The 19,321-nt window shown below is 52.3% G+C and overlaps 1 protein-coding gene across 6 annotated transcripts in view; it reads left to right on the top strand.

Annotated features, from left to right (window-relative positions):
- Positions 1-249: 249 nt before the first annotated feature.
- ZNF384 (zinc finger protein 384) overlaps positions 250-19,321 on the top strand; it is a 52,802-nt gene continuing 33,730 nt past the window's right edge. For 2 of the 6 annotated variants that reach the window (XM_073552947.1, XM_073552946.1), the window contains exons 1-5: positions 254-501; positions 16,159-16,240; positions 16,669-16,736; positions 17,257-17,497; positions 18,735-19,041. In XM_073552947.1, the coding sequence (XP_073409048.1) occupies positions 16,674-16,736; positions 17,257-17,497; positions 18,735-19,041 (611 nt within the window). In that variant the 5' untranslated portion in view covers positions 254-501; positions 16,159-16,240; positions 16,669-16,673. Of the gene's footprint in view, positions 502-620; positions 903-16,158; positions 16,241-16,668; positions 16,737-17,256; positions 17,498-18,734; positions 19,042-19,321 lie in introns of those variants that run through there. The other 4 variants (XM_073552945.1, XM_073552943.1, XM_073552948.1 and 1 more) reach the window with 4 other exon arrangements.

Below are 19,321 nucleotides of genomic sequence, written 5' to 3'. Positions count from 1 at the left end.
TTCTGCCGCACTGTAAAATAAACAATTTGTCAATAAAGATAATTTTCTGCAAAAAAAAAAAAAATGGCGGCTAAAAAAAGAAGAAAAAAAAAACGCCCAGGTCCAGCAGGCAGGAGGCGGGGCTAACACTGGCGGAATGCTCAGTCTACAGACGTCGCATGCATGACGTCATCGATTGGCTCCGACGGCCGCCATCTTGTTAGAGGGCAGTTATATTTTCCGCTCGGGAGTACGCTCGGTTTACTCTGTTAAAACAGATCACAGTAAGCGGACCGGTCTCTAAAAACGGTATGCGGGGTATTCTGGCGGAGTTACAATAATTCCCAGACACTTTTTGAATCAGAACCGTGCCCTCATGCAAGATGGCCAACGCCGGGAGCGCGCAGAAACGGGCACACGCCTCTACCCCACCGCCACTGAGGTGGGGGGGCCGGAAGCGGAAGCGGCGCCAGGAGCTGGGGGACCCGGAGGCTGAGAGGGAGCGAGGTGATAACGTGTGAGGTAATTGTGGATCAGTATCGCCATCTGACGTCATGTTCGGCTCTGTGTCCAGTCAGTCGGGCTGTAGAGGGGGTCCTGAGCGCTGCAGACCCGCACTGTGCCCGTGGGCAGCATCCTGACCGTGTTGGGAGTAGCTGTGGTCCTCCCGGCTGCCCTCGGGCCCGGGTCTCTGCCCAGCTCATACCCGCAGGCCTCGGATAGCGCCCCCACATGTCTGTCCAGGGGGCTACAGATTTATCTATCTGGGCCAGGAGAACTACAAATCCCAGACCCGCAGCACTGTCTAGGTCCTTTTTGTTCTCTGTGTGCGACCATTGCTGTATATAACACCTCCCCTACATACAGCACTGGGCAAAAGTGGCCGGAAAAATGCTGGAAAGTCAGAAACTTCCGAACTACAAGTGAGGATAGATGATTGTATCAATAGCAAAATGCAAAGCGAGCGACCAAGAGAAATGTGAATCCCATCAGTGTCTGGTGACGGCCTGCGCCTCCATCATCAGTATCTGGTGACTGCCCGGCGCCTCCATCATCAGTATCTGGTGACTGCCCGGCGCCTCCATCATCAATATCTGGTGACTGCCCGGCGCCTCCATCATCAATATCTGGTGACTGCCTGGCGCCTCCATCATCAATATCTGGTGACTGCCCGGCGCCTCCATCATCAGTATCTGGTGACTGCCCGGCGCCTCCATCATCAGTATCTGGTGACTGCCCGGCGCCTCCATCATCAATATCTGGTGACTGCCCGGCGCCTCCATCATCAGTATCTGGTGACTGCCCGGCGCCTCCATCATCAGTATCTGGTGACTGCCCGGCGCCTCCATCATCAATATCTGGTGACTGCCCGGCGCCTCCATCATCAATATCTGGTGACTGCCTGGCGCCTCCATCATCAATATCTGGTGACTGCCCGGCGCCTCCATCATCAGTATCTGGTGACTGCCCGGCGCCTCCATCATCAATATCTGGTGACTGCCCGGCGCCTCCATCATCAGTATCTGGTGACTGCCCGGCGCCTCCATCATCAATATCTGGTGACTGCCCGGCGCCTCCATCATCAATATCTGGTGACTGCCCGGCGCCTCCATCATCAGTATCTGGTGACTGCCCGGCGCCTCCATCATCAGTATGTGGTGACTGCCCGGCGCCTCCATCATCAATATCTGGTGACTGCCCGGCGCCTCCATCATCAGTATCTGGTGACGGCCTGCGCCTCCATCACCAGTATCTGGTGACTGCCCGGCGCCTCCATCATCAATATCTGGTGACTGCCCGGCGCCTCCATCATCAATATCTGGTGACTGCCCGGCGCCTCCATCATCAGTATGTGGTGACTGCCCGGCGCCTCCGTCATCAGTATGTGGTGACTGCCCGGCGCCTCCGTCATCAGTATGTGGTGACTGCCCGGCGCCTCCGTCATCAGTATGTGGTGACTGCCCGGCGCCTCCGTCATCAGTATGTGGTGACTGCCCGGCGCCTCCGTCATCAGTATGTGGTGACTGCCCGGCGCCTCCGTCATCAGTATGTGGTGACTGCCCGGCGCCTCCGTCATCAGTATGTGGTGACTGCCCGGCGCCTCCGTCATCAGCATGGGGTGACTGCCCGGCGCCTCCGTCATCAGCATGGGGTGACTGCCCGGCGCCTCCGTCATGAGCATGGGGTGACTGCCCGGCGCCTCCGTCATGAGCATGGGGTGACTGCCCGGCGCCTCCGTCATGAGCATGGGGTGACTGCCCGGCGCCTCCGTCATGAGCATGGGGTGACTGCCCGGCGCCTCCGTCATGAGCATGGGGTGACTGCCCGGCGCCTCCGTCATGAGCGAGGGGTGACTGCCCGGCGCCTCTGTCATGAGTGAGGGGTGATTGCCAGCCGCCTCCGTCATGAGTATGGGGTGACTGCCCAGCGCCTTAATCATCATCATCCTTTGTATGGGGTGATTGCCCGCCGCCTCTGTCATGAGTATGGGGTGACTGCCCAGCGCCTTAATCATCATCATCCTCTGTCATGAATGAGGAGTGACAGCCCGCCGCCTCTGTCATGAGTGAGGAGTGACAGCCCGCCGCCTCTGTCATGAGTGATGGGTGACTGTCCGCCGCCTCCGTCATGAGTAAGGCGTGACTGGCCGGCGCCTCCATCATGAGTATGGGGTGACTGTCCGCCGCCTCCGTCATGAGTAAGGCGTGACTGGCCGGCGCCTCCATCATGAGTATGGGGTGACTGCCCGGCGCCTCCGTCATGAGCATGGGGTGACTGCCCGGCGCCTCCGTCATGAGCATGGGTTGACTGCCCGGCGCCTCCGTCATGAGCATGGGTTGACTGCCCGGCGCCTCCGTCATGAGCATGGGTTGACTGCCCGGCGCCTCCGTCATGAGCATGGGTTGACTGCCCGGCGCCTCCGTCATGAGCATGGGTTGACTGCCCGGCGCCTCCGTCATGAGCATGGGTTGACTGCCCGGCGCCTCCGTCATGAGCATGGGGTGACTGCCCGGCGCCTCCGTCATGAGCATGGGGTGACTGCCCAGCACCTTAATCATCATAAATAAACTGGAGAAGTGGGCAGCAACTAACAGAATGGTTTTTAATGGAGAAATGCAAAGTACTACATCTGGGCAATAAAAATGAAAAAAGCATATACAGAATGGGAGGAATAGGGCTAAGTGACAGCACATGTGAAAAAGACTTGGGTATACTAATAGATCACAGACTGAATATGAGTCAACAGTGTGATGCAGCAGCAAAAAAGGCAAATGCAATTGTAGGATGTATTAACAGAAGCATACAGTCTAGGACACGTGAAGTCATTATTTCCCTCTACTCCTCTTTGGTCAGACCTCATCTGGAATATTGTGTCCAGTTTTGGGCACCACATTTTAAAAAAGACATCAACAAAACTGGAGCAAGTTCAGAAAAGAGCAACCAGAATGGTGACCGGTCTGCAAACCCTGTCTTATGAGGAAAGGTTGCAGGATTTGGGAATGTTTAGTTTGCAAAAGAGAAGACTGAGAGGAGACTTAATAGCTGTCTACAAATATCTAAAGGGCTGTCACATTGTAGAAGGATCAACTTTATTCTCATTTGCACAAGGAAAGACTAGAAGCAATGGGATGAAACTGAATGGGAGGAGACACAGATTAGATATTAGAAAATTTTTTTTGACAGAGTGATCAATGAGTGGAACAGGCTGCCAGGAGAAGTGGTGAGTTCTCCTTCAATGGATGTCTTCAAACAGAGGCTGGACAGACATCTGACTGGGATGATTTAGCGAATCCTGCTTTGAGCAGGGGGTTGGACCAGATGGCCCAGGAGGTCCCTTCCAATTCTACCATTCTATGATTCATCATCATCCTCTGTATGGGGTGACTGCCCGCCGCCTCTGTCATGATTGAGGAGTGACAGCCCGCCGCCTCTGTCATGAGTGAGGGGTGATTGCCCGCCGCCTCCGTCATGAGTATGGGGTGATTGCCCACCTCCTCCGTCATGAGTGAGGAGTGACAGCCCGTCGCCTCCGTCATGAGTGAGGAGTGACAGCCCGCCGTCTACGTCATGAGTGAGGGGTGACTGTCTGCCGCCTCCGTCATGAGTGAAGGGTGACTGTCTGCCGCCTCCGTCATGAGTGAGGGGTGACTGTCTGCCGCCTCCGTCATGAGTGAGGGGTGACTGTCTGCCGCCTCCGTCATGAGTGAGGGGTGACTGTCTGCCGCCTCCGTCATGAGTGAGGGGTGACTGTCTGCCGCCTCCGTCATGAGTGAGGGGTGACTGTCTGCCGCCTCCGTCATGAGTGAGGGGTGACTGTCTGCCGCCTCCGTCATGAGTGAGGGGTGACTGTCTGCCGCCTCCGTCATGAGTGAGGGGTGACTGTCTGCCGCCTCCGTCATGAGTGAGGGGTGACTGTCTGCCGCCTCCGTCATGAGTGAGGGGTGACTGTCTGCCGCCTCCGTCATGAGTGAGGGGTGACTGTCTGCCGCCTCCGTCATGAGTGAGGGGTGACTGTCTGCCGCCTCCGTCATGAGTGAGGGGTGACTGTCTGCCGCCTCCGTCATGAGTGAGGGGTGACTGTCTGCCGCCTCCGTCATGAGTGAGGGGTGACTGTCTGCCGCCTCCGTTATGAGTGAGGGGTGACTGCCCGGCGCCTCCGTCATGAGCATGGGGGACTGCCCGGCGCCTCCGTCATGATTGAGGAGTGACAGCCCGCCACCTCTGTCATGAGTGAGGGGTGACTGCCTGGCGCCTCCGTCATGAGTATGGGGTGACTGTCCGCCACCTCCGTCATGAGTATGGGGTGACTGCCCGCCGCCTCCGTCATGAGTATGGGGTGATTGCCCGCCGCCGCTGTCATGAGTGAGGAGTGACAGCCCGCCGCCTCTGTCATGAGTGAGGGGTGACTGTCCGCCGCCTCCGTCATGAGCATGGGGTGACTGTCCGCCGCCTCCGTCATGAGCGAGGGGTGACTGTCCGCCGCCTCCGTCATGAGCGAGGGGTGACTGTCCGCCGCCTCCGTCATGAGCGAGGGGTGACTGCTCGCCGCCTCCGTCATGAGTAAGGGGTGACTGCCCGCCGCCTCAGTCATGAGTATGGGGTGACTGCCCGCCGCCTCAGTCATGAGTATGCCCGGTGCCTCCATCATCTGTATGGGGTGACTGCCCGGCGCCTCCATCATCATCTGTATGGGGTGACTGTCCGCCGCCTCCGTCATGAGTGAGGGGTGACTGTCCGCCGCCTCCGTCATGAGTATGGGGTGACTGTCCGCCGCCTCCGTCATGAGCGAGGGGTGACTGTCCGCCGCCTCCGTCATGAGCGAGGGGTGACTGTCCGCCGCCTCCGTCATGAGCGAGGGGTGACTGTCCGTCGCCTCCGTCATGAGCGAGGGGTGACTGTCCGCCGCCTCCGTCATGAGCGAGGGGTGACTGCTCGCCGCCTCCGTCATGAGTAAGGGGTGACTGCCCGCCGCCACAGTCATGAGTATGGGGTGACTGCCCGCCGCCTCAGTCATGAGTATGCCCGGTGCCTCCATCATCTGTATGGGGTGACTGCCCGGCACCTCCATCATCATCTGTATGGGGTGACTGTCCGCCGCCTCCGTCATGAGTGAGGGGTGACTGTCCGCCGCCTCCGTCATGAGTATGGGGTGACTGTCCGCCGCCTCCGTCATGAGCGAGGGGTGACTGTCCGCCGCCTCCGTCATGAGCGAGGGGTGACTGTCCGCCGCCTCCGTCATGAGCGAGGGGTGACTGTCCGCCGCCTCCGTCATGAGCGAGGGGTGACTGTCCGCCGCCTCCGTCATGAGCGAGGGGTGACTGTCCGCCGCCTCCGTCATGAGCGAGGGGTGACTGTCCGCCGCCTCCGTCATGAGCGAGGGGTGACTGTCCGCCGCCTCCGTCATGAGCGAGGGGTGACTGTCCGCCGCCTCCGTCATGAGCGAGGGGTGACTGTCCGCCGCCTCCGTCATGAGCATGGGGTGACTGCCCGGCGCCTCCGTCATGAGCATGGGGTGACTGCCCGGCGCCTCCATCATGAGCATGGGGTGACTGCCCGGCTCCTCCGTCATGAGCATGGGGTGACTGCCCGGCTCCTCCGTCATGAGCATGGGGTGACTGCCCGGCGCCTCCGTCATGAGCATGGGGTGACTGCCCGGCGCCTCCGTCATGAGCATGGGGTGACTGCCCGGCGCCTCCGTCATGAGCATGGGGTGACTGCCAGGCGCCTCCGTCATGAGCATGGGGTGACTGCCAGGCGCCTCCGTCATGAGCATGGGGTGACTGCCCAGCGCCTTAATCATCATCCTCTGTATGGGGTGATTGCCCGCTGCCTCTGGCATGAGTGAGGGGTGACTGTCCGCCGCCTCCGTCATGAGTGAGGGATGACTGTCCGCCGCCTCCGTCATGAGTGAGGGGTGACTGTCCGCCGCCTCCGTCATGAGTGAGGGGTGACTGTCCGCCGCCTCCGTCATGAGGGAGGGGTGACTGTCCGCCGCCTCCGTCATGAGCGAGGGGTGACTGTCCGCCGCCTCCGTCATGAGCGAGGGGTGACTGTCCGCCGCCTCCGTCATGAGCGAGGGGTGACTGCCCGGCGCCTCCGTCATGAGCATGGGGTGACTGCCCGGCGCCTCCGTCATGAGCATGGGGTGACTGCCCGGCGCCTCCGTCATGAGCATGGGGTGACTGCCCGGCGCCTCCGTCATGAGCATGGGGTGACTGCCCGGCGCCTCCGTCATGAGCATGGGGTGACTGCCCGGCGCCTCCGTCATGAGCATGGGGTGACTGCCCGGCTCCTCCGTCATGAGCATGGGGTGACTGCCCGGCTCCTCCGTCATGAGCATGGGGTGACTGCCCGGCGCCTCCGTCATGAGCATGGGGTGACTGCCAGGCGCCTCCGTCATGAGCATGGGGTGATTGCCCGCTGCCTCTGGCATGAGTGAGGGGTGACTGTCCGCCGCCTCCGTCATGAGTGAGGGGTGACTGTCCGCCGCCTCCGTCATGAGTGAGGGGTGACTGTCCGCCGCCTCCGTCATGAGTGAGGGGTGACTGTCCGCCGCCTCCGTCATGAGTATGGGGTGACTGTCCGCCGCCTCCGTCATGAGTGAGGGGTGACTGTCCGCCGCCTTAATCATCATCATCTGTATGGGGTGACTGGCCGACGCCTCCATCATCTGTATGGGGTGACTGCCCGACGCCTCCATCATCTGTATGGGGTGACTGCCCGGCGCCTTAATCATCATCATCTGTATGGGGTGACTGCCCGCCACCTCTGTCATGAGTATGGGGTGACTGCTCGCCGCCTCCGTCATGAGTAAGGGGTGACTGCCCGCCGCCTCAGTAATGAGTATGCCCGGTGCCTCCATCATCTGTATGGGGTGACAGTCCGCCGCCTCCGTCATGAGTATGGGGTGACTGTCCGCCTCCTCCGTCATGAGTATGGGGTGACTGTCCGCCGCCTCCGTCATGAGGATGGGGTGACTGTCCGCCGCCTCCGTCATGAGTATGGGGTGACTGTCCGCCGCCTCCGTCATGAGTATGGGGTGACTGTCCGCCGCCTCCGTCATGAGTATGGGGTGACTGTCCGCCGCCTCCGTCATGAGTATGGGGTGACTGTCCGTCGCCTCCGTCATGAGTATGGGGTGACTGTCCGCCGCCTCCGTCATGAGTATGGGGTGACTGCCCGCCGCCTCCGTCATGAGTATGGGGTGACTGCCTGCCGCCTCCGTCATGAGTATGGGGTGATTGCCCGCCGCCTCCGTCATGAGTGAGGAGTGACAGCCCGCCGCCTCTGGCATGAGTGAGGGGTGACTGTCCGCCGCCTCCGTCATGAGTATGGGGTGACTGTCCGCCGCCTCCGTCATGAGTGAGGGGTGACTGCCTGGCGCCTCCGTCGTGAGTGAGGGGTGACTGTCCGCCGCCTCCGTCATGAGTGAGGGGTGACTGTCCGCCGCCTCCGTCATGAGTGAGGGGTGACTGTCCGCCACCTCCGTCATGAGTGAGGGGTGACTGTCCGCCGCCTCCGTCATGAGTATGGGGTGACTGTCCGCCGCCTCCGTCATGAGTGAGGGGTGACTGTCCGCCGCCTTAATCATCATCATCTGTATGGGGTGACTGCCCGACGCCTCCATCATCTGTATGGGGTGACTGCCCGACGCCTCCATCATCTGTATGGGGTGACTGCCCGACGCCTCCATCATCTGTATGGGGTGACTGCCCGACGCCTCCATCATCTGTATGGGGTGACTGCCCAACGCCTCCATCATCTGTATGGGGTGACTGCCTGACGCCTCCATCATCTGTATGGGGTGACTGCCCGACGCCTCCATCATCTGTATGGGGTGACTGCCCGACGCCTCCATCATCTGTATGAGGTGACTGCCCGGTGCCTTAATCATCATCATCTGTATGGGGTGACTGCTCGCCGCCTCCGTCATGAGTAAGGGGTGACTGCTCGCCGCCTCCGTCATGAGTAAGGGGTGACTGCCCGCCGCCTCCGTCATGAGTGAGGGGTGACTGTCCGCCGCCTTAATCATCATCATCTGTATGGGGTGACTGCCCGACGCCTCCATCATCTGTATGGGGTGACTGCCCGACGCCTCCATCATCTGTATGGGGTGACTGCCCGACGCCTCCATCATCTGTATGGGGTGACTGCCCGACGCCTCCATCATCTGTATGGGGTGACTGCTCGCCGCCTTAATCATCATCATCTGTATGGGGTGACTGCTCGCCGCCTCCGTCATGAGTAAGGGGTGACTGCTCGCCGCCTCCGTCATGAGTAAGGGGTGACTGCTCGCCGCCTCCGTCATGAGTAAGGGGTGACTGCCCGCCGCCTCAGTCATGAGTATGCCCGGTGCCTCCATCATCTGTATGGGGTGACTGCCCGGCGCCTCCATCATCATCTGTATGGGGTGACTGCCCGGCGCCTCCATCATCATCTGTATGGGGTGACCGCCCGGCGCCTCCATCATCATCTGTATGGGGTGACCGCCCGGCGCCTCCATCATCATCTGTATGGGGTGACCGCCCGGCGCCTCCATCATCATCTGTATGGGGTGACCGCCCGGCGCCTCCATCATCATCTGTATGGGGTGACCGCCCGGCGCCTCCATCATCATCTGTATGGGGTGACCGCCCGGCGCCTCCATCATCATCTGTATGGGGTGACCGCCCGGCGCCTCCATCATCATCTGTATGGGGTGACCGCCTGGCGCCTCCGTCACTTCTTCTCGTCCTTGTACACAGGTTATGAAAGATCTCAGCAGAAGGTTGTTCCAAACATCTTGGAGCACTTCCCCCAGATCTTCTGTGTTTGAGACTCGTGCGGAGCTTTGTGTCTCTCCATGTCATCCCACACAGACTGGATGATGTGAGCTGAGGGCTCGGTGGGGCCTGATCTTCACTTCCAGGACTCCTCGTTCTTAATGACGTTGGCTGGGTGTTTGGGGTCGTTGTCCGGCTGCAGAATAAACTTGGAGCCGATCAGTGTTGAGTTTTTGCACTTATTCTTTCTATGGGCGAAAAAATGCTGAAAAAAGCGACATGCTGCAGCTTGCAAAAACGCAGCAGTTGTCCAAATCGGTCAGGTAAAAAAAAAAAACAATGCGTGTGAATGACATTTCTGAAATCTCATAACCTTTGCTGGTACTGTAAAATGCAGCTTAAAATTTGCAAAAAAAAGTAGCAAAAAAACCCTGCAACCTGTTTAATATAGCCTTACAGGTGGGCTTGGCTTATGTAGGGAAAACCTGGTGACTGGTTCTCTTTAATAAAGCACCCTTGAGGCATTTTGGAAAGTTGCTGAACTTTTAATTATTAGGTAAACTTTTTATAAGTAACTTTCATCACTTCTCATTAAGGAGCAATTTATCAAAGACGTCATCAAAGAAATATGTGGCGAAATGTGTATATTATAACTCTCAGACGTTTGTTGTGATTTTCACATACTACTTGTCGGTGTTAACAGCTCTGGTTTTTTTCTGAAACGAATAATTTAAAGTGTATTCTGAAGTATTGAGATGTCTATGCACAGTTGTTGTTTTTTTGTTTGTGGTTTTTATGCAATAGGCTTTCACTATGGCATTTTTAATATGGTGATTAAAATATACTCTGAAAAATTCTTGAATTTCATGGTATTGCAGTAGTTTAAAAAAACCTAAGGATCTACATGAGCCGACGCCATCGCTTTCTCGCTACTTGGCCTCTTGGACACTGCGCTTCAATGACTGTTCACAATGTCACGTGCTGAGTTGAGTTCCTGGGTGGCGCAGATTTGCTTTGGGTTCAGAGGTTCTCATACGCCTGAGGCTATGTGCACACAGGTTTATTGTTTTTTTTTGGGAGGTTTTAGAGAAAAAACTGAGCGGAAACTCTCCAAATCCTTCTAAAAAAAAAAAGCGTTTTTGCGTAGCTTCTGCGTTGAAAACGCTGCAAAAACATCCCGTGAGCACATTGCCTAAGGGATCTTTTGCTCCAGGGTACATTTTTTTTTTTTTTTTTTTTGTATTTCCATCTTTCCCGGATTTTGAGTCCAGTGTATTTTCAATGGCAAAAGCGGAGTAAACTTCATCCAGAAACCTCTGACGGTCGCTCATCTTCTGGGGAAGCAAAAGGATTGGGGGTTTTTTAATTTAATGCGCCCAATTTTTCAGATGTCTAGAGGCAGTCATACTCATTAGACACTTGACCAGTGGCTCTGAAATCAACAGGTGACTCGGGCTTCGATCTAATGTGTTTGCGGACCTTAGGCGCTGTGGTGGAAGTGGCGACAAAATAGTCGTGTAGATGTAAGCGAAGAGGGGAGGGAGTCGAATAGAGGTGACCAAAAAATTTGCAGGACAGAATGAATCCGTGGCGGCTTTACCAGGTTCCTGCAAACCTCCTTCTACTTGCCAGCAACCCTAATTTATAGGTCCAGCTTAAAGTCATTGTTGCAACGCACGCGTGACGTTTCGACAGTCCTTCTACTCAAAAGTAGTGCCAGCAGGTAGGAGGACGTTCGCTGGGATATGGTCTTGTGGCTGCTGGACTGTGGCGCTGCAAATTTTTATATTTTTGCTCAAATCAAGCATCTAAACAGGAGCCAACGTTCTGATACATCTCGTGCCCCTTAGGCTACTTTTACACTTACCGCATTTTTTGTGGTCCGTTTTTGCGGGCCGTATCACCTAATTTTTTTTTGTGGTCTGCCGCAATGACGGACAGCAAATAAGTTTGCATATCGCCGTTTTTTAATACCCAGCAGTGCTGTCAGCACTCAGGAGCGGAGCATGCAGCTGCATGTATTTCTATGCCTCCGCACGCTCTCCGAGTGCCGGCGACAGTTCCGGGTATTAAGATGTGAGACTCGTCCGAGTTTCTCGCATGTGTGATCCCGGCCTTAGGGTGAGACTCTGCAGTGTGGAGAACATCATACAGCAATTCTGAGCAGTTTACCTATGAATCTAGCACTAGGAGTGACAAGCTGCAGCATGTAGAACATTATACAGTAGTACTGAGCAGTGTAGCTGTTAATATCACCATGGAATTAGATATAGCTCTTACTAGAAAATGCCAGCGTGTAGAAAATTATACAGACACACTGAGCAGTGTAGTTGTGAATCCAGCTCTGCTGTGTTATAAAATAATTACTAGTAAGCTGCGGAACCATTTGTGTATGCCTCTGCCTCTTCTCTATCCATAGGATTCACTAGGCAGCTGTAATATGATTCCTCAGTGAGCTGGCATATCATAGGCTTCACTAGGCAGCTGTAATATGATTCCTCAGTGAGCTGGCATATCATAGGCTTCACTAGGCAGCTGTAATATGATTCCTCAGTGAGCTGGCATATCATAGGCTTCACTAGGCAGCTGTAATATGATTCCTCAGTGAGCTGGAAGTCAACTTTGGATTGTATCTGTTTTTCAAAGTAAATATGATTCTATGATAAATGTTGAGTTCAGGAGGCAGGAAAGGGATGAAGCGGTTCCCAAGGTTAAGGTGACACCTTGTGTCCGCACTTCAGTGTGTGAATGTAGCCTTAGTCCATCTGCTGAAGATAGCACCTGTTAACAGCTTTGCGTTTTATTTACAGGCTTGGGGTCAGTTTCCGCAGACCGGCCGGCAGCACAAAACCGCATACGATTACTGAACTTTTACCTATCGGTCGTTTAGTAGCCTGATCACACAGGCTGAGCACAGTAAACTGCTGCCATAGTTCATGGCAGTACGACTCCTCATTAACACAGGGCGGTGCATGCAGCTCCAAGAACGATGATCTTTCGAGCAGCACAAAAGATTATTTCACCCTATGAACGAGCGTTTTGTCCATTCATCAGGTGATCGGCGGCCTGTTTACAAGCTAATCATGTAACAAGCTTCCTTAAGAAAGCCCCTGCATGATTATATTCTAGGCTAGCCGCCCCTTAGTCTGCAAGGTTGTGTCAGTGTCACTTTGTAATTTCACTTTAGAATTACTTATCGTCTCACTGCCTGTATTTTCCTCCAGAGCTGTATTCACAGTTCTGCAGGCTCCAGAGCTGAAATGTTCCAGTTTTCCCTGTGTGTTTAACACATGCATGGAGCTGATACGGGTATGTGCACACGTTAAGCATTCGGTGCAGAAATTTCTGCACCGTTTGTGTATCTCTTGGCAGGAAAAATGCAGCAAAAAACGTGCGCTTTTGTTGCAGATGTTTCCCTACTTATTATTGCGGGTGAAATCTGTGGCAAAAATGCTGAAAGAATTGACATCCTTCAAGTTTAAATCTGCACCAAATCAGCACTTAAAGGAGTTTTCCCATGAACAAAAGTTAATTTTAATCAATAGATCTTGGAATAAGAAGTTCCACAATTGGATGTCTTTTAAAAAGAAAAAAAAAATGTTCCTGTGCTGAGATAATCTTATAAATGTGTCCCTGCTGTGTACTGTGTATGGTCGTGTCTGACCGTGCAGGAACATGGTCTGATCATACCACAGCTCCTGGGCAGGGAGGAAGGAAAAGAGCGTATTCTGACATTACAGCACGGGATCACAAATAATTATTTCTTTGATGTCAAGCGTTTTTTAAATAGGCAGGAGAATGCTGTAAATCACAAAATCAATCAGCTGTGATCCCCTGCTGTCCTGTCTGTATACTCTCTTTTCCTTCCCCCCCCCTCCTGCCCAGGAGCTGTGGTATGATCAGACCATGTTCCTGCATGGTCAGACACGACCATACACAGTACAAAGCAGGGACACATTTGTAAGATTATCTCGGCACAGGAATATTTTATTTAAACACATCCAATTGTGGAAATTATTATTGTTCCAAGATCTATTGATAAAAATCAACTTTAACTTTAACTTCGTTCGTGGGAAAGCTACATTGACAAGAAATGGGACTAAAGTCCGACACCAGCGCTGCATCCTTATTTTTCAGGACAGGTATGGGTCCCATGACTTGGGTCTTCACTGATCTTAAAAGGATGACATTTTTCTTTTCCTCTATTGCACTCGTTTGGACTTTTTTTTTCACCCCCAAGAACAGTGCCACCTCTGTCTGCAGGTTGTTTGGGGTATTGCAACTCATCACATTCACTTGAATAGAGCTGAACTGCTGTACCAGACAATACCCAGATCTTAGAGACTCTAACTAATATAGGGGACCTGAGCAAGAGACCCCCTGCTATGATTTCCTAAATCAGTATTGGGGGTATTCTGGACCTCCAGAATCGGACTCATCTGTGCTGGCAATTATCTGACCCTCCTACCCGAGGCCGGCAAATCCGGGGCCTCTTCTCATTTGTAGATCCGATATGTCATCGTTGCGGTGTGATGCTCGCGTGACATCGCGCCGTGGATGCCGGCAGGTAGTAGGCGGTTCTCAGAGTTCCTTTTCGGTAGTCGCGGATTACTAATGTCCTGCAAATTGATTTGCTCATCTCTAAAAGCTTACAAGGGACCTAGACCCCCTCTCGGAGGAGCCCACAGCCGCCTTTTTTTCTTTTCCATTTTTATCACATATATTTTCCTTTCTCCCTTTTTGAGGATTTCTCGTTTTGTTCCTCGGTCATTGGACTCATGTTAAATGGCCACAGCGTCCTCGCAGAAGAAACAAATTGCCCTTGTGGTTCCCCCATGTCATATGGAATAAATTACAGCGATGACTTTCCCCAGACAGACGTCTCCTTTTACACCCAGATGCATTTTTTCTTTTTTGTCTAACCTGGGAAAATATCTGCGGCCGATCCTCCTCCCCTGCGAGGGAGCGGAGGCCTCCTGCGTCTGACTTTCTCACTCGAAGCTTCTCTTTTTCTTGGCGTCTGACCGGACGCGGCATCTCCTACAGTTCAGTCCGGACACTGGAGAAACTTTGTAAACCTCGGCGAAAACTTCAGGGACCATTGTACATATCTGCGTAGGAGGATTCTGGCCGTCGTCGGCCGCACACTTATACATGGGTGCACTCGGCGTCTGCATTTAAAGGGTAGTGCTACTTTACAGCCACAGTTTATTAATAAAATCTGTATAAAATGCGATTATTCGGTTTCAGGTCGTATAAACAGCATGCACCATTTTCAGAAAAGTATGTGCTCCCTGCACATTTTCCTTCAGGGGGCTTTTCTGGCCTGTATGGGGATGATATCAGGAGGCGAATCCCCTTCACCTCTCGTCAACAGAGCAGCTCTTCGTTCATCTTCCGGGCTGCACCGTCGACAGGATCAAAGTATCTCCAGTACCCCAAAATGGTGCCGGTAAGGCTACACAGCGATTTTTGCCGAATGCTCCTGCTACTTCGCAGTATATTCCAAGCGAATAAAGTTGCATTACGACAAGCAAGCTGCGGTCTGACTTCACACACACTTGCTGCCATTTTTGTGCCACGGCTTAGGCTAGTTTCACATTTGCGTCTTTGTGCGCAGCTCATCGTGCGCATGCGTTTTCTAGGTGTGACATTTCACAGGAGGAAAATCCTTGAAACAGACCCCACCAATGGGACACCAGTGGGCGTGTGTCATGGGAAGGGGGTGGTTTAAACCAGTGGCTAGACATGTTTACTCTTGAAACGCATGCGTACGCATGTCCATGCGCACGCCTGTGTTCCCATAGACTGTAATGCGTTGTTTTGATGCGTTCCGTGCGCAAGCGTACGCATGCGTTGTTTTTTACGCCTTTGGGCGGACCCAAAAATGCAATATGTTGCGTCCGGCGCGTCTAGACGCACACCTGAAAAAAAACGCATGCTCACGAAAATGCAGACTGCATGCAAACGCAAGACCATGCGTACGCCATGTTAAACATAGGTACGCATGCGCACGATGCGCTGCGCACAAAAATGCTAATGTGAAACCAGCCTTAGTCACCCTAAAATCCACCGCTTGTTAACCTAAAAAAAAAAAAATCCACGCCCTCGCACAGGATTTTAAACAGAAAACTAAAAAAAGTTATGGAAGCAAGGGAGACGCGAAAGCCTAAAACTATATGTAATCAGGCAGGGGTTCAAGAACCATTTTTCCTGCAGATCAGTAACCATTACCGCTCTGGATGCGGTCGGTCATTTATTCCACTGGACCCGGCATCTCCTCCATTAAAGAAAAGTGACCATTTGGAGGCCTGGACGTAAAAATCAGCATCTTTAAATATTTATCCGTCTTGTGTAGAGCTGACAAGAAATGTGAACGCCGGCGATATAACATCCAGCACTATATGGCGGAGTAAATAATGGATGTCGCAGATATAGACGTAGCTGCTGCGAGGGATAATGTCACACGAGTGATTAAAGCGAGGGCCGTGGCGGCGACGCTCCACTGCTGACATTTATAATAAATGAAGACTTGTGACTCGCTTATCCGCTGCTCAACCTGCAGATTTCTTCCCGACGGAGAAAACGGGATTAAATGCAGTCTATTAAAGGGGAAGTTTGTCACATGGGACTTTTTTATTATAAAGTCAGAGTCTCTATAATCTGATCACCTCTCGCTCATGGTCGTCAGTGCGTTATCAGCAGAATGAAGGGACCACGGCTGTGCTCTCAATTTTGGAGAGGGTTGCAGCCAAAATCAGCAAGTGATAACTTTTTTAAATCCGGTAATAACCCTTTTTTGAGGGGTTGGAACTGGGTGACTCAATGATCGGCATCGCTTGCCCAGTAAGAAAATACTCGTATATGCTGAAGTCCAGATTTCGTTCATATCTGATTAACTTTTTTTTTTCTACAGATTTGGGTTTTCTTCATGAACTGATCCAAACTCTTCTCCCTCGACTGCTCTGCAGAGCCTCGACGCCAAGGAGTGTGCAGCGGTGAGAGCGGCCCCCCTCTACTCCCGGGATTCCTTCCCCCACCTCATGATCTGCACCTTTTTGCATGGCAGAGGATGAAATCAGCGGCAACATTGCCGCAGAATTAAAAATCCTCCAGAACGCTGCTGATTTTCTCTGCAGCGAGGGAATGGGATTTAGCAAAATCTCGTTCTCATTTTTGCTAGGGGTAGCATACCCTTACCTTGCAGCCGTGCCCTGAATGACCGCTCCATAGCTGCCATATATAATATTAAGGTCATTTTGTCCCATAATTATTCTTTCAGACTTCCTGCTCATAGCGTATACTATATTATGCGTCTCCCTACATAGAAATAAGTGGATCAAGACTGAGTCTTGTGGAAACTGAAGCATTTGGTAATTTTTTTTTTTATGAAAGGTACCACCTAATCTTTGCGGTCTCTTCACAGGAGCCATGGAGGAGTCTCATTTTAACTCCTCCTATTTCTGGCCTGCTGTCCCGACGGTCTCTGGACAGGTAAGTGACTGATATATATGGCTACTGGGAAAAATATGCATACTATCAGGTGGGGGGCTGCATGGATGTGGGTCCTGTCCTGTGAATTTTCTCAAAATCAAATCTTCAGGAGCGCACCGCTTCCCTGCCTGCCTTCTGGCTTGCTCAGGGGTCAGTGCGCTCCTGAAGATTAACAGGTCAGGATGACTGCATGGTTGCTCTTCTGGCCTGATCTGTGCGCTCTCGCGTGCTACGAGCATCGGAGTACCACAAGGGGCTGTAGTGATCTGTCTAATTTTAAAGACGAAGCTCATACAAGCTGTATAACAAATGGCTTGTAAGCGCTGCGCTTGTAGCATAGGCTTTGCTTGGGAAAAAAAGACTTATCGTTTTGTGGCTACCTTATAAAAAAAAAACTGCTTCTGATGGAGGTCAAATAATACAAAAATCTTGGACGCCTGCATGGGGTGTAGCAACGTAGTGAGCGTTCTAGGATTGCAATCAAATGGCAATAATTTTCCTTGTCTCCTCTTCATTTTAGCAGATTGATAACTCCATGTTCCTAAACAAAGTAAAAGAGCAGCTGATCCAGGAGAAAGGCTGCAACCTGGGCACACACTACCCCACTCTGCTGACTGTACCCACGTCCATGTCCCTACCTGCTGGCATCAGCATAGATGGAGATAACAAGATGGAGATTCATGGGATTCCTCACAGTCAGGCATCGGTCACACAGAACATCACCGTCCTGCCTGTGCCCACAACAGGGCTTATGACCGCAAGTGAGTAGCTTTATGTTGGGGTTACATGATGCCAGACAGATCGTATCTACTTACAATCGGGTCTATCAGAATTTCTGTCCTTTTTGACAGCAGGATGCTGCCCTTTCGCTGTCGTCAAAACAGATCCTCAATTTCTCTTTTTCTATCTGCAATATTTTAGCAGTTTCTTCACAGCTCAGTTGACTTATTGACATGTATTGTCCACTAATCCAGTGCATGCTCTTCTGTGTAAGAGCATATTAGTCTCTGAAAATTGAAATACAGGATGATATACTCACCCATCAGATCCCTCCTGGCAGCTTTCAAACCCTTCTCCTCTTTATCCCATCCTCGTTTTTCGGTATGTTCCTTTCCTCCTAAATGATCTTAGAGACCAGGAAGATAATGATATAGTAAGTGAGTACATGGAGCAATTGGCTGCAGAAATATAGACTCGCTTTGCCCTGTTCTGTAAGCACTGTGTGTAATCTGCCTTTTATTTGTATGTCACTGCGTCCTGCTTGTGATAGGTTACTCCCTGTCCACTCCTATTACAAGCAGGAGGCAGGGGGAAGACTGACTGCAGCTGCATATCATTGAACTCACTGGACCCTCTAGCATAGACAGACTGTACGAGTTAAGGGACTTTTATATGCAAATTGTGTTGTTAGAGCAAATGCAGTCTGAAGATGCAGCGTAATATTGGGAAGTACCCGTCAAAGATACTGCGTGCAGTGGAGAACACAGTGATTGCATAAGAAAAGGAATAAGGAGCCAAGCTGGCAGCGTATTAACTAAAAGCAGCTGCATACAAGAGCTTCTGTGATGTTCTACAATATTAGCCTCTACTGCTGAAGAAAAGCTGAAGTTCCTCCTTAAACAAAGGGGTTGTGCTACAACATGACTTTATATTTTTATCACTTTTTTATATCATATAAGTATCATGGGTGGAGGTCTGAATGCTGGGACCCTCCCTGTCATATCCTAGTACAAGAGGCCCCGTAGTCTTTTCTAGGGTGCACCTACATAACCAAATATTCGAGCTGTGTGGTCTCGTGTCTGGCAGTGGGGTGCAGGTGACGCTCTGTGTTTCCAGAGATGACCAGCAAATTTCTGAAAGCAGCTATGAATACAAATGAAAATAAAGATCTCAAAACTGGAACAATTTTAGGAAAAGTGCAACTAAAGTTACACCAGGTGTATTGTTAATAATGCCACATCCGCTCTCCTGACATGTCTCTCTTCTCTCTCCCTGCAGCTGGCCTGGTCATCACATCTCCTTCTGGATCTCTTGTGACCACGCCATCATCTTCTGGTCAGACATTTCCCATTTCTGCCCCTTCCACCATGATTGTGTCAACCCTGCCCGGCTCCCAGGCATTACAAGTTGTGTCTGAACTCACCAAGGCGAAGATCCCAGAGATGGGAATTTTAGGTATCCAAAAATCAGGCCGCGGGCGGAAGAAGAAGAGGATCCCAGAACCCACACTACCAGAGCTGCACGACCCGTATGACTTGTCCAATGAAGATGATGAAGACCACCATAAAGATGGGAAGATCTACAGGTAGTGATCACATTGTAGTGTGTGACTAGTGGACCACTAGGGAATATAAATGGCAACTAATGGCTTCTCCACCGGGGCCCACGTGGACTTCCCAGCAGCAGCATTCCCCACCCGTAAGAATCGCTGGCCTGAGACCTACCAGCTGGACCCTGGGGATTGGTTTAGCATCAGGGGACATATCTGCCACCAAGTTAAGGGGGTTGGCCTTGTTGAACAATCCCTTTCAGCCATGATGTTAATATAGGGATTATTATTTTGAGGGATTTTTTTAATGTCCCTT

Source organism: Dendrobates tinctorius, unplaced genomic scaffold (assembly GCF_039654945.1).
Source record: "Dendrobates tinctorius isolate UK_male_01 unplaced genomic scaffold, ASM3965494v1 ptg000196l, whole genome shotgun sequence".
Taxonomy (NCBI): Eukaryota; Metazoa; Chordata; class Amphibia; order Anura; family Dendrobatidae; genus Dendrobates; species Dendrobates tinctorius.
The sequence above is the reverse complement of the archived record's forward strand: the minus strand, read 5'-3'. Positions and strand labels throughout refer to the sequence as shown.